The sequence below is a fragment of the Achroia grisella genome, unplaced genomic scaffold (genome assembly GCF_030625045.1).
Source record: "Achroia grisella isolate CSIRO2021 unplaced genomic scaffold, CSIRO_AGI_Agris_v1 utg327, whole genome shotgun sequence".
Taxonomy (NCBI): Eukaryota; Metazoa; Arthropoda; class Insecta; order Lepidoptera; family Pyralidae; genus Achroia; species Achroia grisella.
In genome coordinates, this window is record NW_026712799.1 from 190,766 (window position 1) to 218,151 (window position 27,386).

The 27,386-nt window shown below is 31.5% G+C and overlaps 1 protein-coding gene across 5 annotated transcripts in view; it reads left to right on the top strand.

Annotated features, from left to right (window-relative positions):
- The window catches only part of LOC131843720 (2-oxoglutarate dehydrogenase complex component E1), a 34,786-nt gene extending 9,780 nt beyond the window's left edge, over positions 1-25,006 (top strand). For 2 of the 5 annotated variants that reach the window (XM_059192437.1, XM_059192438.1), the window contains exons 4-23: positions 849-999; positions 1,312-1,379; positions 2,183-2,300; positions 6,928-7,006; positions 8,534-8,710; positions 11,303-11,451; positions 12,214-12,299; positions 15,540-15,719; positions 16,159-16,339; positions 16,741-16,959; positions 17,094-17,287; positions 17,586-17,839; positions 18,039-18,151; positions 18,501-18,688; positions 19,256-19,349; positions 19,663-19,855; positions 20,202-20,339; positions 20,686-20,850; positions 21,659-21,763; positions 23,167-25,006. In XM_059192437.1, the coding sequence (XP_059048420.1) occupies positions 849-999; positions 1,312-1,379; positions 2,183-2,300; positions 6,928-7,006; positions 8,534-8,710; positions 11,303-11,451; positions 12,214-12,299; positions 15,540-15,719; positions 16,159-16,339; positions 16,741-16,959; positions 17,094-17,287; positions 17,586-17,839; positions 18,039-18,151; positions 18,501-18,688; positions 19,256-19,349; positions 19,663-19,855; positions 20,202-20,339; positions 20,686-20,850; positions 21,659-21,763; positions 23,167-23,266 (2,952 nt within the window). In that variant the 3' untranslated portion in view covers positions 23,267-25,006. Of the gene's footprint in view, positions 1-848; positions 1,000-1,311; positions 1,380-2,182; positions 2,301-5,288; positions 5,389-6,927; positions 7,007-8,533; positions 8,711-11,302; positions 11,452-12,213; positions 12,300-15,539; positions 15,720-16,158; positions 16,340-16,740; positions 16,960-17,093; positions 17,288-17,585; positions 17,840-18,038; positions 18,152-18,500; positions 18,689-19,255; positions 19,350-19,662; positions 19,856-20,201; positions 20,340-20,685; positions 20,851-21,658; positions 21,764-23,166 lie in introns of all 5 variants that reach the window. The other 3 variants (XM_059192439.1, XM_059192440.1, XM_059192441.1) reach the window with 3 other exon arrangements.
- The last annotated feature ends 2,380 nt before the right edge of the window (positions 25,007-27,386 follow it).

Genomic DNA, 27,386 nt, shown 5'->3' on the forward strand with positions numbered 1-27,386 from the left:
AAAATGATTTTTGGACATTAATATCTAAATAACCGTTTGAGAATGTTTTGAAATTTGGAACACATATTTAGAAATATATGAACCAAATTTGACAGGTTTGTGTGAAAGAGTTTTTGAGGTCCAGTTCAAAAGTGGCTCCTCGTGTAAATATACACATTATTGATATAAATAATCAACAGTTTATAATTAATGATTTCAGTTAGTAGAGATATTTTCAAATGTCCTATGATTTTTTTGACGGAATTACAAATATAAATTTTTATTTTTTCCTTGGTTGTAAACTGAAATCAACTGGAACTATAACCAAAATCGAAAGTACCATTTTGAATAGTACCTAATTAATAAAGGAATACTTTTAACGTGACAAGTAACGTGTGACATAGTTTACTTCCAACCGTTTCTTGAAAATGATAATAATAATTTATTTTTCATCCAACATTTACATTACCTAATTTCGTAGTTTAGGATAATTGATATAAATAATCAACATAATTAATGATTTCTGTAGCTAACCTATGAACGGAATTATCTAAATTTTATTTTTTCCTAAACTGAAACCTGCATAACGAGTATTAACCTTCACCAGTGAAGGTTGCCACTTGATGCCAAATCAATAATTACCATCGGATAAATTAAACTTAAATTTCTTTCCTCTACTTTATAAGTGATTATTTAAATAACAATTTGATCAATTTAGTTTAATTTTATTATTTTAATAAAATTTAACTAACTTTTGTTGAAGAGTACTTGTGTATTATTTATATTTATATTATATTCTTAAATATTCCTTCCTTATATATACATATATTCCTTAAATATACAGTCCTTACAAGAATTGTTTGTTGCAGTCTTGGGATGCATTTTTCCGCAATGCAACCAATGGTGCGCAACCCGGCGCTGCTTATACATCGCCACCTAACCTAGCGCCATACAACAGAAACGAGGTACCGCTCACTGCTCTCGTGCCGACGTCTGGTGGCATGCCTTCCATTTCTGCAGGTTTGTATATATGTATATTGTCAAATTTTACTTGAAAGAAATTATTCTTTAGCTAAAATATATTAAGTGAGATCATTTAGTATTTCTAATTTCTAATTTATGAGTTGAATTGTATAGTTTTACTTCAATTTTATTACTAGACGATTAGACGTTCAGCTAGCTATTTAATATGTCTCTGTTCAAATTAAAACATCACAAACAGACAATTTGTAACCGATATTTTAATGGAATGGTATAAATATATATATAGAAATAATTGGACTGTTTAGTATATGGTAGGGACGTTGTTTGTGATTATTGTATCATTTTCAGGGTCACCTATCAATGAGAAGATAATTGACGACCATCTTGCTGTTCAAGCTATTATAAGGAGTTACCAGGTGAAAATCGTTCATTTTAACTTTGTTTTTATACCCTTATGACGCTATTCCTTATTGTTTGCACATTTTGTTCAGTCTCACACGATTACCTCGTTGTTAATAGTTTCCCTTGTTATGATTTCCCTGAATTAATAAGGTACATAGTGATTAGGACAAATAAAGTAATATTTTACTTCATAATACCAATCTACTAAAATTCGGGTTGATTATATGCAATAGGTCATAGTATATAACAAGATACGGATAAACTTCTATAAAAATCTATCGCGAAACGAATAATTAAGTGCGCTTTATCATGTTCGTAAATTTTTAATACTGACGAGCCTTCAAAAGGCCTTCATCTCGTGAGAACTGAGAATAAAACTATATTATATATATAAAAATATAACTGGAATATAAATATAATTAGAAACGTTTTATAAACACTTCAGATATTTATTCCAGACATCATACAACAACACAACAGTGGAAATTATAAAAATTAAAGCGCATTTTTAACAGATAAGTCTATCAACTACCATCGTTACTTTTTTACATGAGTTATAAACAAAGCGTCGTATAAAAACTGTATAGGTAACAGCAACTGCATATATAATTGGCATTGCGATTTAAATACTTTTAAGTCCGAATTTTGCTACACGATCCACCGACCATATTATGTTAAAAAAAATTATATTGGATTGCTCTATGACTGGTGTTAAGTATGACCCAAAGTTGGGTAATAGCGACTAGTTGTTGTCGTTGGGTCGTGCTACTTACAATTTCGGCTGAAGTGATGACAAGTGGTGGCGGGTGCGTGACAGGCTCGCGGTCACCTGGCGGCCGATGTGGACCCGCTCGGCATCACGACGGCCAACCTGCCCGAACTGGGCATGCGCGCGCCGAACTCCGAGCTCATCATGAGGAAATATTTCAAATTTGGTACGCAGGACAGAAATGAAAATGTCGAGAAAATTTTTTGGAAGCAATCACTTTCGTAATCGATCATGCTGTTATATTAGTTGAGCGCTGCATTGCGTATCACTGTTGTGTTAATAAGCGATGATATTATAACATACACATACTTACAAATAGCGACAGATACTGGTGTACCGCTATCAGATGAATTTTTATCGTGAGATAATTATTCAGATCTTGTTATGTGAGATAACCTTAAATAATAAAGATATTAATTTAGTTTTTTACACAACTATACAGCACTAACTAACTATACTATAGTATATTAAACTTATATTGTACTATATCACAAGCTAATAAATTTATTACGTATGTATATGCATGTACATAATATCGTCGCTCTCTACAAACATCTAGAGGATTGACTAATTTTTTTGCAGTAGCGTATATTTAAAGCATTGGTAGAAGAAAGCAAAAAACGCTAACATAAGTGTTATACGTTTTACATAATCTCAAAGCCGCTATGAAAACAATTAACAAATCTATGCAGCCACTCAATTATGAATAGTTTTCTTTAAACTTTAATACATTTTATCACTAACAACCAAGTCAAGACCGATCTCGAATAATTGCTAGTCTCAAAATACTCTTTTGTTATATCTTGTTATTCTTGAATTATTATTTAGGTGTGTGGTGATTTTATTATATCTTTTATTTAGCATGCACTTTACTGTTTTAATGAACGTTAAGATTATTCCACGATAATTAGTATTTTAATAAGTTTGTAACGATTTTTAAATTTAATTCTAATGTTTGTAATAGATTTGTGCTCCATGTATAAAGAAAAGGTATTGTTATAATGTCCAACACATTTACTCAGTCATAATTTTGTTGTTTTCCTTAAGTAAACTTGATTTAGATGAGATCTATTTACCTTATTCCATTCTAAGAAGCGATGTATCTATACTGATTGAGTTTATCCATGATTATCAAATTTGATAATCAGATGTACTGTTCTTATGGTAATATTGGGGAATAACCTGAACAGTGTTGTTTACATTTTATCGCGTATTAATTGGTTATGTAATATGAAATAGTCTCGTGGTCACCTCGTGGCGCAACTAGATCCTCTGGGCATCTCTACGGGAGATCCAGCGTCGAGTGGCGAGTGGCACGGTGATTTAAGAGCTTTCGCCAACGAGGCTGTTATTAGACAACACGTTCGCTTTGGTATGGAAGACTCCGATCATGTATTGCGATTGATCGTTAGCGGGCGTCAAATGGTGCCGCACTCAGTGTTGCCGTTAACAATATTTTTTAATATGCCAATAATATGTGGCTATTTTATTAGTTTCGTTTATAATGATTACTAACATTTGGAGAATAAATACTACTTAATTAGTTGCCAATGTATTATAATTATGAACTATAGCTTAAGCAAGTTCAGTTCTCGTAAATGTATTATTTAAAATACTGAGTATCAATTGACGCGTTTCTAATCTTCAATATGCAATACGAGTTTCCAACTTGGTTTAGGGTTAATAGCTTCGGTGTCACTTGCTATTTAAAGGGCAGCACTTTCTTTTTTTAGTATTATTTGAATGGTCTTTTATTTTGAAGGTTTCTATTACTTGACCATTTGCCCCCGGAGGTGTAGTTCTTATTTTTGCTTTTTTAGTTTGGGTGCTTGGTTTGTAGTTTTTATTTCTTCCGTAGAAACTATTTTATTTTATCCACTACGGTGCTTGGACAATCTTCGTAGCAGAATCTTGTAGTTGTAATACATGTATTATTTTAGTAACTAATTTATATGACATTTAAAATAAAAAAAAACTGAATACCCGGCTTTTTATTTTTCGCACTGAATATAAAATATGTACTTATAAAAATTGTGAAAGTAACGAAATAGTTTAAGAAAATACACAAATATTAAGATGATGCACAAATTTTGTTTTTATTACTACGTATATAAATAATTCAGTAGCGTGGAATGTAAGTTTACTATTAAATAATAAATTAATAACTAAGTCCTAACTTTATATCGGTGTTACGAATACTTAGATAAATTTTTATTACGTTGATTAAACTGTTTTTGGATAAGGGAAATGCAAATCTAATTTAATTAATTCTATTATATATTTGAAGCTTGTATTGATTTAGAAAATTGAGACTAGCCATTTGCAAGTAATTTTCGGTCGTTAACATAGAAATAATTAAATATTCTATTGATTAACTAACATTTTAACTAAATTAATATAGACTACTAACATAAAATTTTATTTAGATTAAAAATTAGTTACTAGTAATTTAATTCTGCTTCCTTTTAATTATAGCTATGACATCATATTCCTTTACTAGATTTATTCGCTAGGACTACACAATATTTCATCTTGTCAAATTAAAAAAAAAAACAGTATGATAGCTTACTTTGAAAGGAACATAAAAATATTAGACGTGTATTTCTTGAATAATTAAATATTGAATAGCTTTTCAAGGTTATTTATAAGTCGCCGGTGAGTATGATATCCACGAGAGTCTGAATCCCTTCTATATAAATATAATAATGAACGTGTTAATGAATGTTAACATGCACGCTGTCCGTCTATACCTTTTCGCTTGATTAATAAGTTATTAATGTATATTTTGTATCTAACCAATTATTTTAAATAATGAGTATCTAGGTACATGTGTTTTTTTGGCAAAACTGTTGTTTGATAATTTTATCTGTGTATTGGACTTTACTACCTTATGTGTATTTAATTGATAGGAAATGATTTTTTTTGTTTACTAATATTACTTTTATTTATAATTGGTTATTATTACATAATTTCTTAAAATCTAAGCATATTTTACAGAACTGTGAATAATTTTTCAATTGCTTTTAATAAAATTGAAAACTTGTATAATTTCTTTACACTTTTATGCTTTTTTTTTAATTTTTATACGACACTAGGCTGATTACGTCAAATACATTTTGCATACTAAACAAGTCCGTTGTGAAATAAAAAACAGATCCGTGGACACCATATAGCGAAACTCGACCCCTTGGAAATAGCAAACGATACGACCGGTAAAAACCTGCGGGAGTTGATCCACAACAGCTACAGGTTTGGTAAGGAGACAGGGACTTGGCGCATAAACCCTGGCCGCTCGGTGTTTCCCCATAGGTAGTTATGGCGGCGCAGTGGTCTTTCAATCAGCACTTTATAAGAAGACATAACGTTATTAAATGTCTTTCTTACTTAGCCAGAATACATCTTATCATCATTACCTCCCGACCTATGAATCATGGGTTATAACATTATTTACTTGTATATACAGAACTAGCAAAGAATATACTACCTACTATTGCGTTTTGTAATCGTAATTTAGGGAAGTGCAAAGTGCTAATTGATGAAATTGATATTAATCTAATTTTAAAAGTATAAAAAGGATTCTTTTTGTTTTTTTTAAATATATTTCCTTTATTTTTGTTTTTGTTACATAATTATTTCTGTAACTGGACGCCATAACTACGTAAATACATTGTAGCCATTCATGTGAATGCACAAATTCTTCGGCTCGCACGTCATAGTCCATTTCCATTCCTTGAGTACATGCTACTATTGAGTACTGTCACTTTATATGTTCAATCACAAGTTATCTCTGCATGATATATGGCCTAGATTAATATGTATGCATGGGTTTAAATGTTAAATGGTATGTCCGTCACTTATTACGTTTTGTTTTGTTTCTTATTTTATATTATACATAAACGTTTATTTTACTGCTGTGTGGTAAAGGTGATGTGGTGGAGAGTGAAAATGTTATTTGACATTGAGATGTGTTGAATGTCACGTGTACCTATTTCATCTATGTTGGACTGCGGCCAACAGATTGTTCGTAATATTATTCAACAATCCGTGCTATCTTTAACGTTCTTTGTACCTTCTATTAAATATTTAGAAAAAAATATACTAACATAAAAAATATACTAAAAAAAAAATATACTACTATGTATGGCCGATTTGATTTGAGTAACGGTATAATTTTGATGAGATCTAAGTCGATGTAAATGATACAGTTATGTCTTAAATTATCTCTGATTACACAACACAATATATAGGATGCTAGTAAAGGGATATGATACATCTACTTTAATCTGCTTCTTCTATATCTGCTTTCTGTATTCATTATAATTGAACTGTCGGCTTGCAATGTTTTAGTGATCTCGGTAAACCCTTTTACTTTCTGTTATATAATATCGAACTCTGCAATAGCAGTATATAATTATGGGCATTGACACTGATATTAAGAGGGAATTGTTTCAACTAAGAATTGAATTGAAATGCATTAATTTAAATGCATTTCAATTCACAGGATGCTTTTACAGGAGTGGATTAGTGAAGAGATAACTATAATAAATTTTATAGCTGGTTAATTTTTTTCAGTATCTATAAATAATAAATGTAAAATTACTTAAATATTAATATTATATTTTTTATTGATAATTTTTAGTCCTAAATTCTTATCATAAATATTTTTTTAAATATTATTAATAGTAGGCGCTCGCTCGGAGTCGATATTCAAAGTGAAAGGGTTCTGTGTATTCTTACATTGGTTTAAAGGGAATTTTCGACATTCATACTCTTATAAGCATCTATTTTTTTAGATGAAGCCGACATGGATAGGGTATTCAAACTGCCATCTACCACATTCATTGGCGAAAAAGAAAAAGCTTTACCACTTAAGTAAGTATTTTCGACTTTAATGGAATTTAATCACTGCTGCTTATTATTGTTTATTGTTATACTTATCAATTGGTTATTGTCGCACAAACCGTATTTTTTTTGTCAAGGTAGCTCTTATTACTGAGAAGGTCTTTAATCTCAATTACAATTCAAGGTCTTATTCAGTTCTGTTTTACAAATTTGTACGTAATTGCTTGTTATTACGTTGTCATTCTCTAACTACATTGTCGATGACATTTGTGTCATGAAAGACGCTATTGTTGATTATGGTTATTGAATATGTTTAACATTATTCAGGCGTATTTATTTGTGCAAAAGGAATATTATATGTATTATTTGTTTTTCTATATAAGAAAATAATCGTGTTCTTAAATCGATTGAGATAGATCTTTTTTACGGCTTTACTGTTCTCCTATTTATGACATGATAATTTGAGGACAGATCAAATTCCATGACAGCCGAATTTCAATGAGGATGTTACGGCTATTCGACTAATTGAAAGCAAAAAACGATTTTACGTACACATAAAACATTGAAAAGAATTAGTATTATGACTGAAATTGATATTATTTTATTCAACGATAATGTTTTTTTAATAAAATATTTAATTATCAAATAACAAAACCACACCCATTTCAAATATACGACTAAGTAATACATAAGATCGCAATGGGCACGCCTACCGGTACGTTCCATTCTGCAATTCTACGTCAGTCAGGTATTTTTAAATTTGGATGATAATTCTATGACGCACTTATCCGAATATTTTTGTATGTAACTAGAAGAAATGTGAGCGGTTACGTCTCAGCAAAAACTCGAAACTGTTACGCACCCTTAATAAAATACTACATTAATTCAAAAAATATAAATTTGGCAAACATATCTAAAGTTTTAATTTTCAAAATTAATCTCAAAACAATTTATTCATATAGGATCTTTCGCTCTTCTGTGCACGTCATGTTTTTTTTTAACTTTATCCCTTCTTTAGAAGTCTAGTTACAAAAATTTGCGTTAATGTAGTATTTATTGTATTAAGTATGTGATATATATCATAGAAATTTTAAAAATATTTGACAGCATTATCTTATGTAAAATTTCTAATTATTAACATTATGTTGTATTGGTTCACAAGATTGCCGTAATTAGGCTTATAAATCAACTGATGTAGACACTTGCTGCATAATTTAATAAAATGAAAAATGAGGAGATTTTGTATTAATTTTTATTAAGTTAAGAAGAACATGGCAATTTTCAGAGTATAAGTATGTACTTCTTCCAGACTTTACCTAACTGTACGTATGAACTAATCTTAATAATTAGTAATGAACAAAACAAAACTAAAGGAATAAACTGGAATGTTGCAAGTGCCGGGATGGTCTCTTATTAGAAATTAAACTAAAATGTGCTATTGAAGTAAAGTATTAAGGATAGAAGCTCTTTTAAGATTTACTACGCAAAATTCAAACACAACACAGAGCCTATATAAAAATAGCTAAAATATGTAATATTTGTCGTCTATTATTTTAGGGAAATCTTGAGCCGTTTGGAACAGGCATACTGCAACAACATTGGCATTGAGTTCATGTTTATTAACTCGCTGGAACAGTGCAATTGGATTAGGCAGAGGATGGAGCCCCCCAACGTCACCAAAATGAGCCCTGACCAGAAGAGACTTATTCTTGCACGTCTTACTAGGTCAACTGGGTAAGAAAGACTTTATATCTAATTAAACATAGGTATATGTATACTTATTTTATAACTTTATTATGTTAATAATACGTTTACGTTAGATACGTATAACTATTTGCCATTTATTTAAGATTATTCTTGATTCTATGTAATAATTATGTATATGCGTTTTAGGTCCCAATAAAGTCAAATACAGATGTCTGTTATCCGCTAGAAAGTAATATTTTCTTGTATGCATAACATACCTATTTTACATCTTGAATTTACTAGTGTAAATTTCCGAAATATGGTAATCTATTTCTATTTAGCGGTGATAGAATTTCTTATCCTAGTTCATATAGTATTATCATCACACATACTTACAGAATATCAGCGAACTTATACAGATAAGTACATGTAGAAAAATATGGAAAAATTATTATATTAGTCACATTTTTGTAATGATGATGCAATCAGGTTATAAATTATTTTTATTGATAAACAGTAGCTATTTCATAAAACCACTGCATCAGAATAGGCTTTTGTTGGATTAACGTTGCCATTGATATTATGCGCTAATATAATCGAAAAAAATATCAGTCAAAACTCCTTCAGGAGGTGGCTTTCAGGCCGGCTACAAGCCCCGTCGTGGCTATGAATTGGCCTCTGCACTCACCTGAGTAAAAAAGTATTGAAATCGTAGAAAAGAAATGTATAATACTTGTATTCACATTGAAGGGCCCGCAAATTAGTGCAACCGCACTATACTTTTACATTAATTACTTTTAGATACATTTACATTTTAATTAATTTATATTCTAATACTTCTGTCATCCTTGTCGTACTTTTTGGCCGGTAATACAATGCACAATTCTAATGCATAATGTCGTAGCCACACTGACAAAATCTAAACAAACGAATAATATGCGACAAGTAAGTATAATTATATATACTTGCTTGTTGTATAGTTACTATTTGTGTTCTGCACGGTTATTTTGTACTCCGCTTGAATGCAATGTACGTAAATCGTATATAACATGTTTAAATGTTATTTTTTATAATGCTTATAATTCTGCTATGTAAAAAGTGATTTCACTAGTTCATACCTACATGATGTAACATTGAAATTTTTTTCACCGATATTGAAAGTGCGTCAATAGCTTCATGAATTGATAGATATTTCTAGATATGACATAAGATAGTGTAGTAACTCCTCTATCTATTTATGTTATTAATATTATCTCAGTATTATCAACACAGTAATATATCATCATGGATATAAATATGTACCAAAAAATCTTACAAAATGAAGGCACGAATTTCTTAAACGCACAAATAAAAAATCTATGAATTTGTAGACGATGATTGTTTATATATTCACCATGACATTAATATTCTGTCAAGTATCAACAGTATTACTGATATATCCTATCTAGATATACATAACGTTACAGTTTTTAATCGGCACTGGATGAAAAAATATACTCCCTTAATTAATGAGTATATTCGGATTAATATTTATTTATGTGGAGTACATTATTATCTTTATCCAATTTTAAATCACATCAAATAAATTTCGACAAAATTATATTAAATTATTTATGGGGCAGGTAGTTAATGAAATAGATAGTCACTTGAATAAAAATGTATTAGATATGGAATCATACATTTCATATTAATTTTAGCTTTAGCTATTTTATTGACGTAATATAGTGAAGGAAGGTAGTTGAGATAAACGGCTTAACGTGTCTGCAGTGTGAAGTATTTTATATCCAGAATGGAGACAAATATTTAGAATGTGATTCAAATATTTGATTAGTTGTCTAACTTGCATGAAAACAGCTAACACTGTTGTTTTTTCGAATGTATAAAGTGAACAGATTTTATGTGCCTACTGGCATGACTGTCAACTGTTAATAGAATAACAGATATTAAAATAGCCGCTTTACCTAAATTAATGCTGATTGATATCAAGTAACCCTAATAGATATTATTCTTAGATATTACCCTGCGAGGAAAGTATATTAATCTGTCAATATTATGCTTTCACCTTCAGATGTCATGAACATCTGATTTTGTATGAATAAATTATTAAACTCGATAAATTGGCAAACATATGCCTTTTTATTCCTACAATTTACAAAGTAGACGAAGAAGTCACGTCTTAAAGAAGTTATTAAAACGTACGGTTACGATATAAGTAAGAAAGAAAAAATATTCAGTGCATAATACCAACAATAAACAGAAAAAGGCGATAATATAAATTAAGGACTTGGCATAAATTATAATATAAGGAACTCAGCCTCTACTACAACTTCCCTAATTTTGGCGTAAAATTATTATCGATCTTCATTATGGAAAGCGCGCAGCAGATACTGTTGTACTAATAAGATATGATGCTTAATAAATAATGTTGCTAGAGCTACATAGTGTTAAAGTATTAAATTGTATAAAATCCTTGTTGTTCCCGTCGTGTACCTTAGCATAACTAGTAATATAAAAAAGGTTATATATCATTGTATTACGATAAGGCTGCGGCAAATAATCCTCACTTTATAGCTATACTATCTTTGACGTATGTTTCTGATGATGATGTTTGTTTTAAACTTTTATATTTATTTACTACAGATTCGAGAATTTCTTAGCAAAGAAATGGTCATCCGAAAAGCGTTTCGGTCTCGAAGGTTGTGAAATTCTAATTCCGGCAATGAAACAGGTGATCGACGTCTCCACACGTCTAGGCGTTGAATCTATCATCATGGGAATGCCACACAGAGGTACCTATCACTCATAATAATGGCATTTGTGACACAGATGTTTGTTTCTCTATTGCGCTTAAATGTGCGATTTTTAATAAACATTAAGTAAGTACACATGTAGATCGTAATCTTTAGTTTCAATTTCTCTCTTTTTCTTTTTAGTAAACGATCCATCAAATTTTTAAATGACTCCGAAATAGGAGGTTCTCAATTCGGGCAATGTGTATTACTTAAATAACTCCCATTAATGAACCGATTTGAAACAAATCTTTCTTATTTGAAAGAGTAGTGAGAGTTTTAAAGAGTTGAGAGTACCTATACTTTCAGATTGGTCCGACTTTTTTTTGTATAGTCGATTTTTGTGATTGAAAATTGTTAACCGTTTTCTAAAAATTATGTATTTGTAGTGTATGTTACTTAATATCTTAGATAAAAATGAACAGACTGTTTATTCCTTTTAAAATGTATTCTCATGTTGGGGAATATTAATTTTAATCAAACTTGTATGTTCGTTATATAATTGTTTGATATAATATAGGTACCCATTTTAATCATATAGTAATTGATACATCGCACAAATCTGTTGGAAAACACTTTTGTTTTCGTCTCTAAATTCTCAACATTAGAGGCATTAGGCAAAGACATGTGACTTTCCTAACTCCTTTTAATATGTTAAGCATGATGTGATAGGTGATAGATATGCAATGATGAATGGTTTCACAAATTGTATATGTTATATTTATACCTTCAAACTATTTAATTTAATCTTATATTTTCTAGGTCGTCTAAATGTATTGGCTAATGTTTGCCGTAAACCACTCCATCAGCTGTTTACTCAATTTGCTGGTCTTGAAGCGGAAGATGATGTGAGTATCGTTTATTTGTAACATTTTAATAAGTAAATAACTAAATGAAAGTATATATTCATTAGTAGTATATTCGTTATTGGGCACTTTCGGTGACTTATTTATGTCTGTCAGTCTAGCGGTTATAGCGCCCACCGCATTACTTCCGATGGCGGGAAAAAACATTCGTATTAATGAGTACGATTGTTGTTTGTATTCTATATATCTTTGTATGTATTTACAAAACTTAATAATGTGAATGGAACTAAGCAACGAAACATACAAAGAGTAGGCTCTTTTATAACTATATTTTATCAGTTTCCCAGTCACATGGTATTAAAGTTGTATTGTTATCTATAATGACAGTTCGGTGCGTTATCAATATATTATGATTTACATTGTAACAAGAATATAAGAAACGTAGGATTTTTAATGGATAATAATGGAATGGTGCATTTGGTTTACACTGGCACCAGTGAAGGATGATAGGATGAGCATGGGGTTACGTCAGTTACCCCATCATGACCAATTCACCAGGACGAATTTATCAGCGTAGAATGCCCTTTCCCCTGAAACGTGGGATTGCGGTATAAATGCGGTGAGGCTACGATGTAGTGGGCCGTTGCTATGCGTAAACTATTCGTCTTTGTCATTTTGCCTCGAGGTCAAATTTTTATAGGTACAGGATATCGCAAACGATCATTTCACCTATAATAAACGGCAAATCAGATATAAACAGTTTATATAAGCGGGTCAAATGTCAACTGCAATAATTCTTTAACCTCAGATATGGTCTGTAGACCTGATATGAAAAAATATATTGTTGTCACACTGTCGTTATGTTTTTGTATTTATAGATTAATTAGTCGCTTGTCCCGGATTCCATAGGGTACTCATAATTTAGTGAATGTGCTTAATATGTAGCCGATTGTCATTATGTAATGATGTACATTTTTTTAACGAATTTCTCAAATTAATGTAGTGAAAATCTCATATATAAAATACGAATACTCATCGTATCATATTCATTGTATAATACTTAAGATAAATGAATCTAAATTACATTGTATATTTAATTATTTTATTTACATTTTTGTTGATCTAATTAATTATAAACTTAAAGATCATTACTTTATCTGATGTTCCGTTACTAATTAAGTAGACTGTTATGTTTTATGACTGTAAAGTTATTATTTATTTTATAACGTGAATCGTGAATCCGGGAATGGAATGGAGTGAAGAGCAAATAGATTACCGTGTTATATTGCATGTAGTACTATATGTTGTTATGATAAACTATATAATATAATATAACGTCTAAAAATAAATAATTTAGTCCTAAATATGTTATGTAATGTGTTAATTTCTTATTACAATTCTATTAAAAGGATTATATATCATTGTAATAAAACGAACAGATTTCTGAAAATGCTATCTAATCTATGCGTTATGAAATTAATATATGTGATAGAAATCCGTATTTGATTTTGTTTGTAATAGAATAGGGTAACGTCAATTGCAATTTTGGAAAACGTTGGAAATTGTGTGTGGAAAAAATATTGGATCAAATTTCGTCATAGAAAGAAGAAAACAGACCGTTTACACTTGTTAAGACATGCTTGTATAACGTGGGCGTGGTTGTCGTTGTTATTGCTGAGCTACAAAATTGACGTCACAACGATGTCATAAAATGATAACTAGCTTCAGAGTGTATTTTTCCAATATTCTTATGTAACTCAGTATGATACTATGTAAGTGGCTGTTTAAAGTAAAATTTTAAAGATAGCATATTTAATTTATAAAGTTTCTCCAATGAGGAGATTTTATGATATAAGAGATAGCAGAACGCGTTTGTACTAAATTGTAGTTCAGAGTACAGACACACATTTTGTTTGATAGTATTGTTAACTATCGTGTGACGCACCATTAATTAAAAATGGTAAAGTCAATAATCATGTAACCTGAAACGGAACGTCAGAGGCCAGAGCCAAAGTAATCTATGTGACATTGACAAGTGGATGACGGATGATTGAACGTAGGCAGCGGGAGTTTTGGAACGAAAGTGTTTATATTATTATAAAAACAATTAAGAGATAGGTAATTGTGAATATTGTGGGCATTGAGGGGTTTTCTCTCCATGACCAACCGGCATCACGCCTAAGTCGTCAGGATACTAGTGATTTTAAAAGTATGATGGTATAAAAACAAGGGCATGTATGAAAAAAATGGAAAGAAATAATGATGATAAAACAAAATGTTATACAGAAAATTACCATATGTCTTATGACAAACTTGTGTATAGTGGGCGTGGTGGTAGATATTATTACAATTCTGCTAAATTGACGTCACAGTGATATCAGAAAGATAAGGGGCTTCTGTCTGAATGTGTATTGTTTCCCACACCACGCCTCATATCGATATAGTATCTATAAGTGTTTTGTTATTGTTGGTCTACTACGTCTAAAACGTACTTGTAGGTAATCCCTACTTATAAGTACTTAATATAATAAAGATAAAAGTCATATTTTCCTACATTATAAAGTTATCAATAATAAATCATTCATAAATTATATCTGTTAACTATTGCCAGATATACGTTGAATTAATAAGAAATGAGAGCTTTCCGCGTGATTGTTCTGTTTGTTGTTAAAACAATACCCTCTTGTCCTTGTCTAATCTTATATTTACATTAAACGGGATTGAGTCATTGTTAAACATATTATTAAATAGAATAGTGGGTCAATAATAGCAGTAGCAAAATTTTTACAATAAATTGTAAGGATTTTTATTATGGGGATACTGAGCAAATTACATCTAATATATATTTTTAATAATAATATATTCTCAGGATAAATAACACAGCGCCAAGTTAAGCTAGCTTGTGTATAGATGGCGCTTATGTTGTGGGTACTTGCTAACTGATACAAATACACAAATATATTTTTTATATTAGAAATAGAAAATACCCTGACCGATACAAACAATCATATCATACTCATGAATACAAATGTTTGTGCTGTGCGAGGAATCGAACCTGCTACCATCGTAAGTAAGGCGGTGTGCTAAACCGCTAGACCACCGACTACCGTCATTTTTATCACCAAAGTGCCTATGTGGTCGTCAATATTTTAAAAATTTAATGTTACCGGTCTTAGTTGAGATTGCAATAATTGTAAATTGTATAAAAAATAAAATAAACTAATAAAATAGATTTGCTTCATCTATAGATATCACTTTTTTACCTTTTGATCTCCATTTCAGGGATCTGGTGACGTCAAATATCATTTGGGTACATACATCGAGCGTTTGAACCGAGTAACAAACAAGAACATTAGGCTGGCTGTTTGCGCTAACCCATCCCACTTGGAAGCTGTCGACCCGGTTGTGCAAGGCAAGACAAGGGCTGAGCAGTTCTACAGGGGTGACAATGAGGGCAAGAAGGTACGTTATCAATGACCTGACATTGTTATATTTGTATATTGATAGTAGGCATAATAATGTAGATAGCTTGATGTGCCATTTGGGTATAATGAAATTAAACAAAAGTTATCTTCGTTTATCGAATATAAACAAGGCGGAAAATTAAACGATTCTTATCAAGTTTGTATAAAAATTAACCTTTAGCTCTACTGTTACTTAATGCCATTTTACTACTGAAACCAGGACTCACTATTATTCTAAAAAAAGTCAAGATTATTTTTCAAGTCAATGTGACTGGAAAAAAGGTGTAATGTGTATACCTAATGGGAAATTGTAACCAAAATAAGAAAAAAAGGACAATACTATGTAAGATATAAAGAGAGTATTTATTATTTTACTTATATGATTAAGTACAATTTCAATACTGAACAAATATATTAACATAGCAACGTCGTATTAGGTTATGTCTATCCTTCTTCACGGCGACGCTGCCTTTGCGGGTCAAGGCGTGGTGTTTGAGACAATGCACTTGTCGGACCTTCCCGAGTACACAACACACGGCACCATTCACATCGTGGCAAACAACCAGATCGGATTCACAACTGATCCCAGGCATTCCCGCTCATCTGCCTACTGCACAGGTAATTTAACAGTGTTATAAGTGGATATCATTATTCATATTTTAAAATTCTTATTCTCTGTTCGTTAGGTCTCTATATTGCATAACTTCAATTCTCCCATGGAATTCGGAAACAAATTAATTTTTCAAAAATAAGTATTACTTTTATATAAGACTACAGCACTCATGTGCTGAACATGCTTTGCAAACATGCGTTTGCAAAACGCTCGGATTTAAACTTTGAACGTTTTGATATGAGCTAAAATCCGGCAAAATGCATATGTTTACTTAAACTTTAATACATGTTCAGAGGTCAAATACTCATGCCACACATCGCGATTTTATAGGTACGTGTGTATTTATAACTGTATTGGGCCGGCTTTAAGTAGCGCATTATATCAATAAAAAAATTTATGTGTATAGATGTGGCGCGCGTGGTGAATGCCCCAATCTTCCACGTCAACAGCGACAATCCCGAGGCAGTCATGCACGTATGCAACGTGGCCGCTGAATGGCGTGCTACCTTCCACAAGGATGTCGTCATCGACATCGTCAGCTACCGCCGCAACGGTCACAACGAGGTGGACGAACCTATGTTCACTCAGCCCCTCATGTACCAGAAGATCCGCAAGACTAAACCTGGTATGTAAAATTATTGTTACAAATAAACATTCACCAGAACGAAATTTGATACAAATTTATGATATAAATTTCGAAACTGTATCAGCCTATGGAATAAAAAAGAAATCATTAACATATAATTATTATAATTTTAGTCTTGGAGAAATATGCTGACCAACTGATCGCCGAAGGAGTTGTTACCGCTGAAGAAGTGAAGGATGTCAAAGATAAATACGATAAAATTTGCGAGGATGCATACAACCAGGCTAAGCAGGAAACACATATTAAATACAAGGACTGGCTCGACTCACCGTGGTCTGGCTTCTTTGAGGGCAAAGACCCATTGAAGGTACCTTTTGTAATTCTTATTTGTATCTAGCTTTTAAAAAAATATGTATATTAAATTTACAGATATTACTCAGAGGATTGGTTTTCAACCGACTGGCTAATCTCTGTACGAGAGATGTATGCTATATATACATATAAATACGACAAAAATTATTAGAAAAAAAAATATATATTATGTAAACATGTTGCTTAACTTATATATAGTATATTTAGACATAGCACATTAATAATAAAAAAATGTCCTTTCGCAGTTATTCGTTCGGCTTTGTTGTGTGATCATTTATTTTTTATGTGTCTAGATGTCTCCTACTGGTGTCGTAGAGGAAACCCTGGTCCATATCGGAAAACGTTTTTCATCGCCACCCCCGAACGCTGCCGAGTTCGAAGTACACAAAGGTTTATTGCGTATTCTTAAATCACGAATGGAGATGGTTGAGAATCGCACCGTGGACTGGGCTTTGGGGGAAGCTATGGCGTTTGGATCGCTTCTCAAGGAAGGAATTCACGTCAGGCTGTCTGGTGAGGATGTCGAGAGAGGAACATTCTCTCACAGGTAAATATTTCTTCATAGATAGGATAAAATTGAAAAGTATATTTGTATATCATGTTACAGATATTTTTATGTACATTAGTGACTACAAATGAATGGAAATTCAACCCATTGAATGCTTTTCAATGATCTCATAATAACTTTGTTATCATTAGATTTTTTTCGTATATAATCGTAATCATTGTATTCTATTGTTAATTAGACATCACGTTCTTCATCATCAAAAAGTCGACAAGGCGACTTACTGCCCACTGGCTCACCTGTACCCAGATCAGGCTCCATACACTGTTTGTAACAGCTCACTTTCTGAATACGGTGGGTAAATTTTGTTGTTCTTCAGTCAAGTAACACAATAAATTTTCATTTAGGTAAAGATTCAGTTTCTGTTCCTAATAAATAATTTGGGTACAAACATTGTATATAATTTGTTTTAAATACTGCCCAAGTTACTTATTGACCTGTGTAGCTTTTTGTTGTGAAATATTATGTTAAATCGAGTCTTTTTGTTCTAAATCATATTAGAAAGAAAATCTTTGTAATATAGTTTCTGACAAATAAATTTATAATCCATACACACTCTTAATGTGCAGTCGTACATTTTATATTTGTTTAGTTTTTAATGTCCTAGTAATTATTTTTAATACAAGTAATATTTGTTGTGTAGGCGTACTGGGCTTTGAAGTGGGTTACTCTGTGACCAACCCGAATGCTCTTGTGCTGTGGGAGGCGCAGTTTGGCGATTTCAACAATGTGGCGCAGTGTATCATCGATCAGTTCATCTCGAGCGGGCAGGCCAAATGGGTGCGCCAGTCTGGCATCGTACTGCTGCAACCGCACGGCATGGAGGGCATGGTAAGTATGCTAAATCTTATAAGTTTCGCTGTTTCTTACACTACACTTCAGTTTAAGATTAAAAAAAGTCTAAAATATAAGAATAATTGTTTCTTAATTATCAGAGATATCTATAAGGGATGATACACCCGCTTGCGGTAACTGTATATGCTGGCGGAGCTCCAGTTGAGGATTATAAAATGAGTATGAGATCAGCCCATTGTGGCAAATTCACTAGGAATTTAACTTGATGGTTTCCGGGCGAAACCGCGTGGAGGTCGATCTGACTATAGTCCTGAGTATATCGCTAGTATTGGAATGATGGAGGGGTTTTTCGGATGATAATTTTACCATGAATTTATCACGATAGTATCCATGGGGAACCATATGGAGGTCAACCTGACTTGGTACATTGCTAACATTGGGGTTATTAGTCCACAGTCCCCTAACAATCCCCTTCCCCAATATTAGGGGTTTCGTCATCTGTTTCACATAGGGAGGATAGATTTCTCTAAAGTTAACATAAGGGTTTGTATATTCTATCAGCTTGTCTATTTAACCCATCAATAACAATATTGTTTGTTACAGGGCCCTGAACATTCTTGTGCTCGCCTGGAGAGATTCTTGCAAATGAGCTCCGACGACCCAGATTACATGCCACCTGAGAGCCCCGACTATGAAGGTCAGTTCAGTTACCTTAGTTTATGTAAAAGGCATATTCCTGCCAAGGTATAATTATTCTTTCAACAAGGTATGTCAGCATTTTGTCTTATGAATTAACTACTAGCATTGTGTTTTGAGTTGTTGAAATATTAGTAGCCCTTTAATAATATTACCATGGTAAATATATAATATGGTAAAATGTAAACAACAACAAATGTAAGCAATCATAAAAGTTATGTAAAATATTGTTGAAATGTTAAATTTATTATTGCAGTGTATTTTACAATGTTCTCCAAAAATCTAATATTGATTTAATATTATTTTTCTATCAGTGCGTCAATTGCATGACTGCAACTGGATCGTGGCGAATTGCTCGACTCCCGCGTCCTACTTCCATATCATGCGCCGACAAATCGCGTTGCCATTCCGCAAGCCACTTATCCTGATGACGCCCAAATCGCTCCTACGTCACCCCGAATGTAAATCATCATTCGACGATATGAATGAAGGCACCTCCTTCAGAAGGTATGCATATATAGATTATTAAAATTAGATGTTTATTTTACTCTATGCGGTGATAGGTTAGGAATGGAGTGTGTCACTACTCCTTTGCACGATTATGGGATTATTGTTGAGTTAACAATGTACATGTTTATAGATATATAGAATGCAAAAGATGGAAATCTCGTAAAATCTTATACAAAGCTTGTTAGATAGTGCAGTAATATTAGACTTAAATCTTAATTTTTGTAATGCAATATAAAATGTTTATTATAACATTGTATACAAAAATATCGTTATAGTCTATTATAAAAAATATTGTTAATTTTATACAGTGTAGATTGATTCTAATATTGTTTTTTTAACTCAGGGTGATCCCAGAGGAAGGTCCAGCATCCCAGAATCCACAGAAGGTCCGCAAACTGGCCTTCTGCTCGGGCCGCGTCTACTATGACTTGCTTAAGGAACGCCGCGATAGAGGACTGGAAGGGGACATCGCTATTGCCAGGTTCGTTTGTGACATTTTAATTCTAAGTTAAAACAAATAAAAGACAAGTATAAAACTTGATATGCTTATATTTTGTTTATGTAATAATTTGTAATAACAATGCTATAAAGTTTAATTTGAACATTTAATGAAAATTGTGTAAAGAGATTGTATCATGAGCACGACTATACGCTTTCTTCTTTTCTTGCAGATTTAGGTTCGGATAACAGTATATTGTATATAAAGATTTTTTGGGCGTATCAGATATTATCTTTAAGCGTTTTTACATACGTAAGACAAAGCTGTATTATGTATGTAGTATATTTATTAAACAAAACAATTAAAGAATTATTCTATCACATAATAGATTGGAGCAGATCTCACCGTTCCCGTATGATCTGATCAAGGCGGAAGTAGCTAAGTATCCTAATGCTCAGCTAGTGTGGAGCCAAGAGGAGCACAAGAACATGGGATCATGGAGCTACATCGAACCACGTTTCCGCACCCTCTTGCAAAACCAGAAACAACTCAGGTGAGTGCTTGAGAAAGGAGTTGATATAAAAATAATTGTAGTCTGCATATATCAAGAATACCTACTCTCAAATTAAGCAGAACATTTACTGAGGGTGTTAGACACAAGTGTTTTCTAAATACAATAGTATAATAAATACAAATTGTTCAAACCAGTAGCAACAGATAATGATATAACAAATGTAAATGTTTAAGATTGTACGAAAATCGAACCCACGGCCGCGGATATGAGGTAGTGTTAGACTACTACAATAGGCGTTATATTTTAATTATGTTTTTCTTATTCAAAGTATTAGTATTAGAATTATTATTACTATTATATTAGTAGTTGGAGTATTTTAAGATTAATGTGACTCTATTTACTTTTAGAGAGGTGATTTGTTTTTGGTTTTTATAAAGGGCAGCATTTGTCTTGTTTTATACTGTAGCTACACTCAAATATCATTTACAATAAGTTCGGGTCTTTAAAGCTATTACATAAATGTATTTAATTGATATTGTTAAAAGAACGGATACATAGAACAGTAAAGAAAAATGTATTTGTTTCTATATTCAATAACACATTTTTGTATTAGATGTTTAACGTAAAATGTATGGTGTAGTAGATCAAATTATATGTTTAACTTAAAAAATAATGTAGTTCTCATCAATCGGAACATATATCTTTTATACTCGCATGGAGTTCTGCATGTACAATATTATATACATCTATACTACTACGAGGTCATTACAAAATCGGACAACTTTTAAATGTGTATTGCGTTGCCTAACATTCGTTATGCCATAACCTAACTGGCTATTGGTTGCAGGGCAAAGTCCCAATCACAAGGTTGGTTTAGTCAACTTTTCGGCAGTGGCCAGCAGTCTGCCCCACAAACTCAATCGGATACTGAAACAGTCCCACGCACTATTAGGTGAGACAATGGCATAATATCCAAATATGATATTATGTCCTATGATTGCAGTAAATTGCATTATGTGTAATGTTCCTATGTACGTATAACATTGCTCTAACAATCTCTGATACCGTTATGATAATACAGTAACAGTATCAGAGCCTGTTTAAGAAAAAATACTGGAATGTTAGCATAGGCATAGATGGATATTCTTTATTGAAATGAACCAAATCAGTATGGACTGCCATTTACATTTTGCTCGTTTTGTTATTTATGTAAATAACATATCAAAAATAATATATTTCATGCCTATTTTGTTATTTTGTTTTATATATGTATAAATGTTAATTTTCGTTTCGTCAGTTAGACTTGTACTGACAGAGAGAGACAGAGTAATATTAGAATTTGATTTCTATATCACCAATAGCCAGTTAGTCAGATATCACATTCTTATACGGATTATTATTTACAAGAAACGCGTACTAAATTGCATGTCCAATTGTTAAATTTGTTTAAATCCGTGGTACTGATATTTATGGGTATATGGTTACCACTTCATCATCAGATTGCTCAACAAGATCGATATACAGGTTACCATTCCTGTTGGGTAAAATATGAGATGGTTTTTGAATATGGCCCAAAATAATTTTCATACATTAATATCTATTAATCTAATGTTACATCATTTATTTATTTTTCCGCTAATGCACTTATTTTTGCTTTAATATTATCACTTTATTCAATATCTAAAAGATTTTGTTAAACAAATTGTGTTTTGATACACATTACGGTGATAATATATTACAAATAAAATGTTCAAATATTACTGTTAAATACTTTTGTTACAACTGCATTGTGCTTTCAATGTAATTATCTTTTATCGAACACAGATTATGTTTCATATGGGAATTTATTATAATATCTATAAATTTCTTTGCACTAATGGTTGAAATACATACATTTTTATTATACTGACATTAATATACACAATAGGTTGATTACTTAACATTCAACTTAAACAAGTTTAGTAATACGACAAAATTCGGTGGTTTCATTTAATATAAATAAACATTACTTCTAACCACATATACTTTGGTATTGAGTAATTAACTAGCATTATTTACACATATAATGATAAATAATCTCATATATTTTCATTTTTACCATTAGAAATGAAAATATAACATTCAAATTATCCACAAAAGTGAAGAGGACCTAAATGATACCACTGTACTTATCTCGTCTCAGAAAAATGGCTCTCGTAAACAAATGACTTCAGAACTAAAAAAACGATCTTTTCAAAATCACAATTAATTCGGCACTAAATAGAGTTTGTCAGCACCAGCCTCCTAAATAATATTATTGTTAGTGACTGAGATATATAACAGGTGACTGAAATCTATGTTCGTTTTGCCTTTTAGCTACAACGGTAGAGCAACTGCTGCATCTCCGGCTACTGGTTCGAAGGCGGCCCACAACAAGGAATTGAAAAATCTTCTCGACGAATTCTGCGTATTATAAGCGACTTCACTACACATACGAACACTTGGCTTCGACACGACTCGCCGATGTCTAGTTTAGTAATCCAATATGCCATAGAGTATAAACATATTTACCTAAATCACCAGTAGGTACAATCCAAACTCGAAACGTAATTTATCCTTACATTAGTTTTTATTGAAATTGTAATGTTATTCTCTTCTACATAACTGTCAGTATTTGTTGTAATTCTCCTCACGATTAGCTAGTGTAGTTAGATAAATTCTAATTTATTTATTTAATGTAGCATAATATGTGGTGTAGTTTGTAAACATTATTTATTTTGGTACGTAAAGCCAATGTCTGTTTAATTTTCATACTTCAAAGTAAGTGGCTATGTGCAAAGTGGTATAATTTATTTTTAACATAGAGCAGAGTCATTTACGCTTGTTATTTTTGTGTAAATAAATATTATACATTTATTTTTTTATTTCATTAATTACATTTTCTATTGTATTTCTTGACGGGTATAATGTGGAGCTAATTCTTTGGGGGGCTACTAATTGGTTGTTCTTACATATATGCCATGCTATGTTTGGTATATATGAACAGGTCGTCTCTCCGTAAAGATATTGCTCTTTTCGTACCATTTTACTAGTCTCTAAGTAATTATTTAGCATCAGTAAGTAACACGACGTCGTCGTTAATAACCATATTATTCCAGCACAGCAATGGTAATAGTTCTGAATTTATTTATTTTGTAGTGTAAAATGTATTACGTTATATTTTTCATTAATTTATTTTCTTAGTTGCGAAATAAAAGGGCTTTCTTTTATTTTTGAAACCTTTCGCACTAATGATATGAAAGGTTAAAAAATAGCCAAATAAGCATAATCCAATTATGGTTTTTGGAGAAGGTTATTCAGTTTTATGAATTTGAACATTGTCAAATAACTTGAAAATTAATTTAATACTACTACTCAACATGCGTAGTAACGATTTTAAATAGAAAAAGACTACTATTATTTCTTATTGCTTCATTTTTTGGCGTAAAGAAATATATTTTTCATTTATTTTTTGTTGTTGGTTATTGTGACGACGTTCGCTCTATCTTCTCTCGCGGATGCAGATCGCAATCTTTAAATCTAAATAGTAATAATACGTGTTAAAGAATTTTCGTGAGGCTGTTAGACATCTGTTATAAATTTGTTATCGTACTATATTGCACTAAGTAGTTGTTTACATTGACATTCGTGTAACGATATTATATATGAGATATTATTAGATAGTATTAAAAATTACAGCATAGTAAATTGCACTGTAGATCGTAACGTACGTTGGTAACAAATTATAGTAGCTAACGATTTATTTGTTGTCTATGGTCGTTATGTTTTGCATCCGACCGTCCCTATATAGATTTAGTTCGCTCATAGTTACCGCCGTTCTGAACGGCTCGTGTAAGGAATAACACCAAGGCCCATCGCTTTGTATAAACCAACGCATATTGTCTACGAGTTTGTTGTGACCTAATCTGTATGTAGAATTTAATATCCTCTTCGTAAGTAGAAACGGCTGTTTACAATTATTGTACACTGTTTCTTATTGTGGTTGAAAGGCCGCACATGCAGGAATGTCCTTGCACTTGTTAAATTTTGTGGGTTTTGATTTTTACCATTTTACATAAATTAATTCGTTGTTGTTAATTACAGTAAAATTTAACGAAATTATATTTCAAGTATATCTAAAAGTATTTGTAGGAAGTATATCTAATACGAACATAAATGAACACGTATTTTTTTGCAGTAGTCGTATGACGAGTCTTTAAGGTTAGTTTAAAATTGTTTTGTACGATTACTGCGACCAGTGATTTTATATTTATTGTGTACCATTCTAGCATCATTTTAGTATTTATTATAGAGTTGAAAATAATGTGTAAAATATTAAAAATAAAAATCTTACAAAATGTGGCAACATATTTTGTCGTTTCAATTCTTCGCAAGGTTAAATTCTCAATTCTATTGTTCATTTGATTTTGTCGCTAATAATAAATATGTTTGTGTATTTGTAAAAATATTTAACTTTGTAAAGCTATTTGCATATATAATCCACTGTTTTATCATTTAAATGTATTATTTTGATGTTAGCATATTTTGGATTACAGCTCAGAAAGTTTGGAGAAATGAATGTCAAAGGGAATTGAATGTCAGGTTTATTTGAGAGGCAGTAACTGAGCTAATTTAATACTGCGTTAGTTTCAACTATTAAATTTACAATACAATATACAATAAAATTGTTTGTTTCAATTATTATCTATTATACTTTTTTCCTTGTTTTCTATTTTATAGATATACATTTTATATATATAATAAACTATTGCAATGATGATAATTATTGCATTCTTATAATATAGAGATAAAATCCTGTACTAATCCATTTAATTAACGTATTTAATAGTTAGCTTTAGGTACGAAGATTTCGAGAAGATTGGAGCCCTATACATATGTATACTTGTTTATCGTTCCTATAATTTATATGTATAATGATATCAAAGATCACGTAATTAATATTGTTTAAATGTTAATTATTTTAGATAATATTTATTTTAACGAGAAGCTTAATAGATCAGGGCGCCCTTGACGGGCGTAGTTGACACGGCTCACCGCACTCTTGGACCACTTTCAAGATTCTTATCTATTGCTAGTCTCATTTCAGCTCACAAAGCGTTCCCGTCGTTCTATTTATAAACCGCTTGGCTAGCGACGACGCGCAGGCCACACGAAAAGGTGCGAAGATTAAAGATCTTATCAGTGACAAGTGCGTTTTGCACGTCACGCTAGCGACACGAAAGACACTCTTGTTTGTATATGCTGCGTATTCTACTCCATTTTACTTTTTTTAGATTCAGGCACCGATATCACAAGCATGCAAATGCTTGACGAGGGGCATTCTCGCCTATATAGAACGTATACAGAGATATAAATAGAATTGCATATATTTATAAGATAACAAGCTTCAAGACTAAAGAACTTATTTTAATAGTGCGACTTATATAAAATTTGGTATAATGATAGTAGTAGGTATAGAGATAGTGACAGAGCTTGAGAAAAGATGTAAGCTATAATTTAAAAAGATATGTATGTAATTTTGACGAAATAATATGTATATAAATAACATAATATATATTATTAAAATAATATATATATGTATTAGTATATATATATATCGTACAGTTTATTCAGCGCTGTCGCTGTCAGTCTTGTATTCAGATGACTTTAAAACTACGCAACGGATTTTTGTTAGATTTACTTGACATTTATCATTATACTAGCTACTCGATTCCCGGCCTCGCACGGGTTTATATTATAATATAAACCCTCTTGAATCAGTCTATGTATTTAAAAATAATGATAAATGTGCGTAGTTTTAAAGATTTAAGAATACATAGGAACAGACAGCGACAGCGGCTTTGTTTTATAACTGTAATAATGATATATATAGTATAATATATATATAGGTATTTTGTAAGTCTAACATTGTAATAGATATTTTCAAGAAATAGTTATCCTAGTTGTCTTCACAGAGGGACAACTTAAATATCAATTTGATGTCTTAAGTTAAAACGAGTTTCAAAGGTAGAATTGAGACATACATGAACATATATGTGGAAAAACAGTAAACGTCACAAAGAGATTTCGCTTAGAACTAAAATATGATTGTGAAGATTGCAGAAGTATCAGAGGACTTTGTTGTTGTTTTAGAATCGGAGGCTTAACTCCTTTGTTTTCTAAAATCTCTCTGAGCCCGTTTTAATACTTTGCAATGCCAATACACCAAATATGGTGTGTCTACTGGTCTAACATGACTGCAAAGGAGAAGTTTTTTATATAAATTTCTAGTTCGGTATATTAAATTTTAATGCATAGCCGAAATATAACAACCATTCACACACTGCCATCTAGTTCCAAGCTAAGCAGAGCTTGTGTTATGGGTAGATACTAGATCACTGATACATTTTATTTTGTAAATACATATATAATACATATCGAAAATACTCAGATCGGCTAAACCACTAGACCACCTAGGCCGTCAATGTATGCTTATATGTATGTTTATAATTAACAGCTACAGGCTTATATATATATTTGCCAAAATGAATATTAAT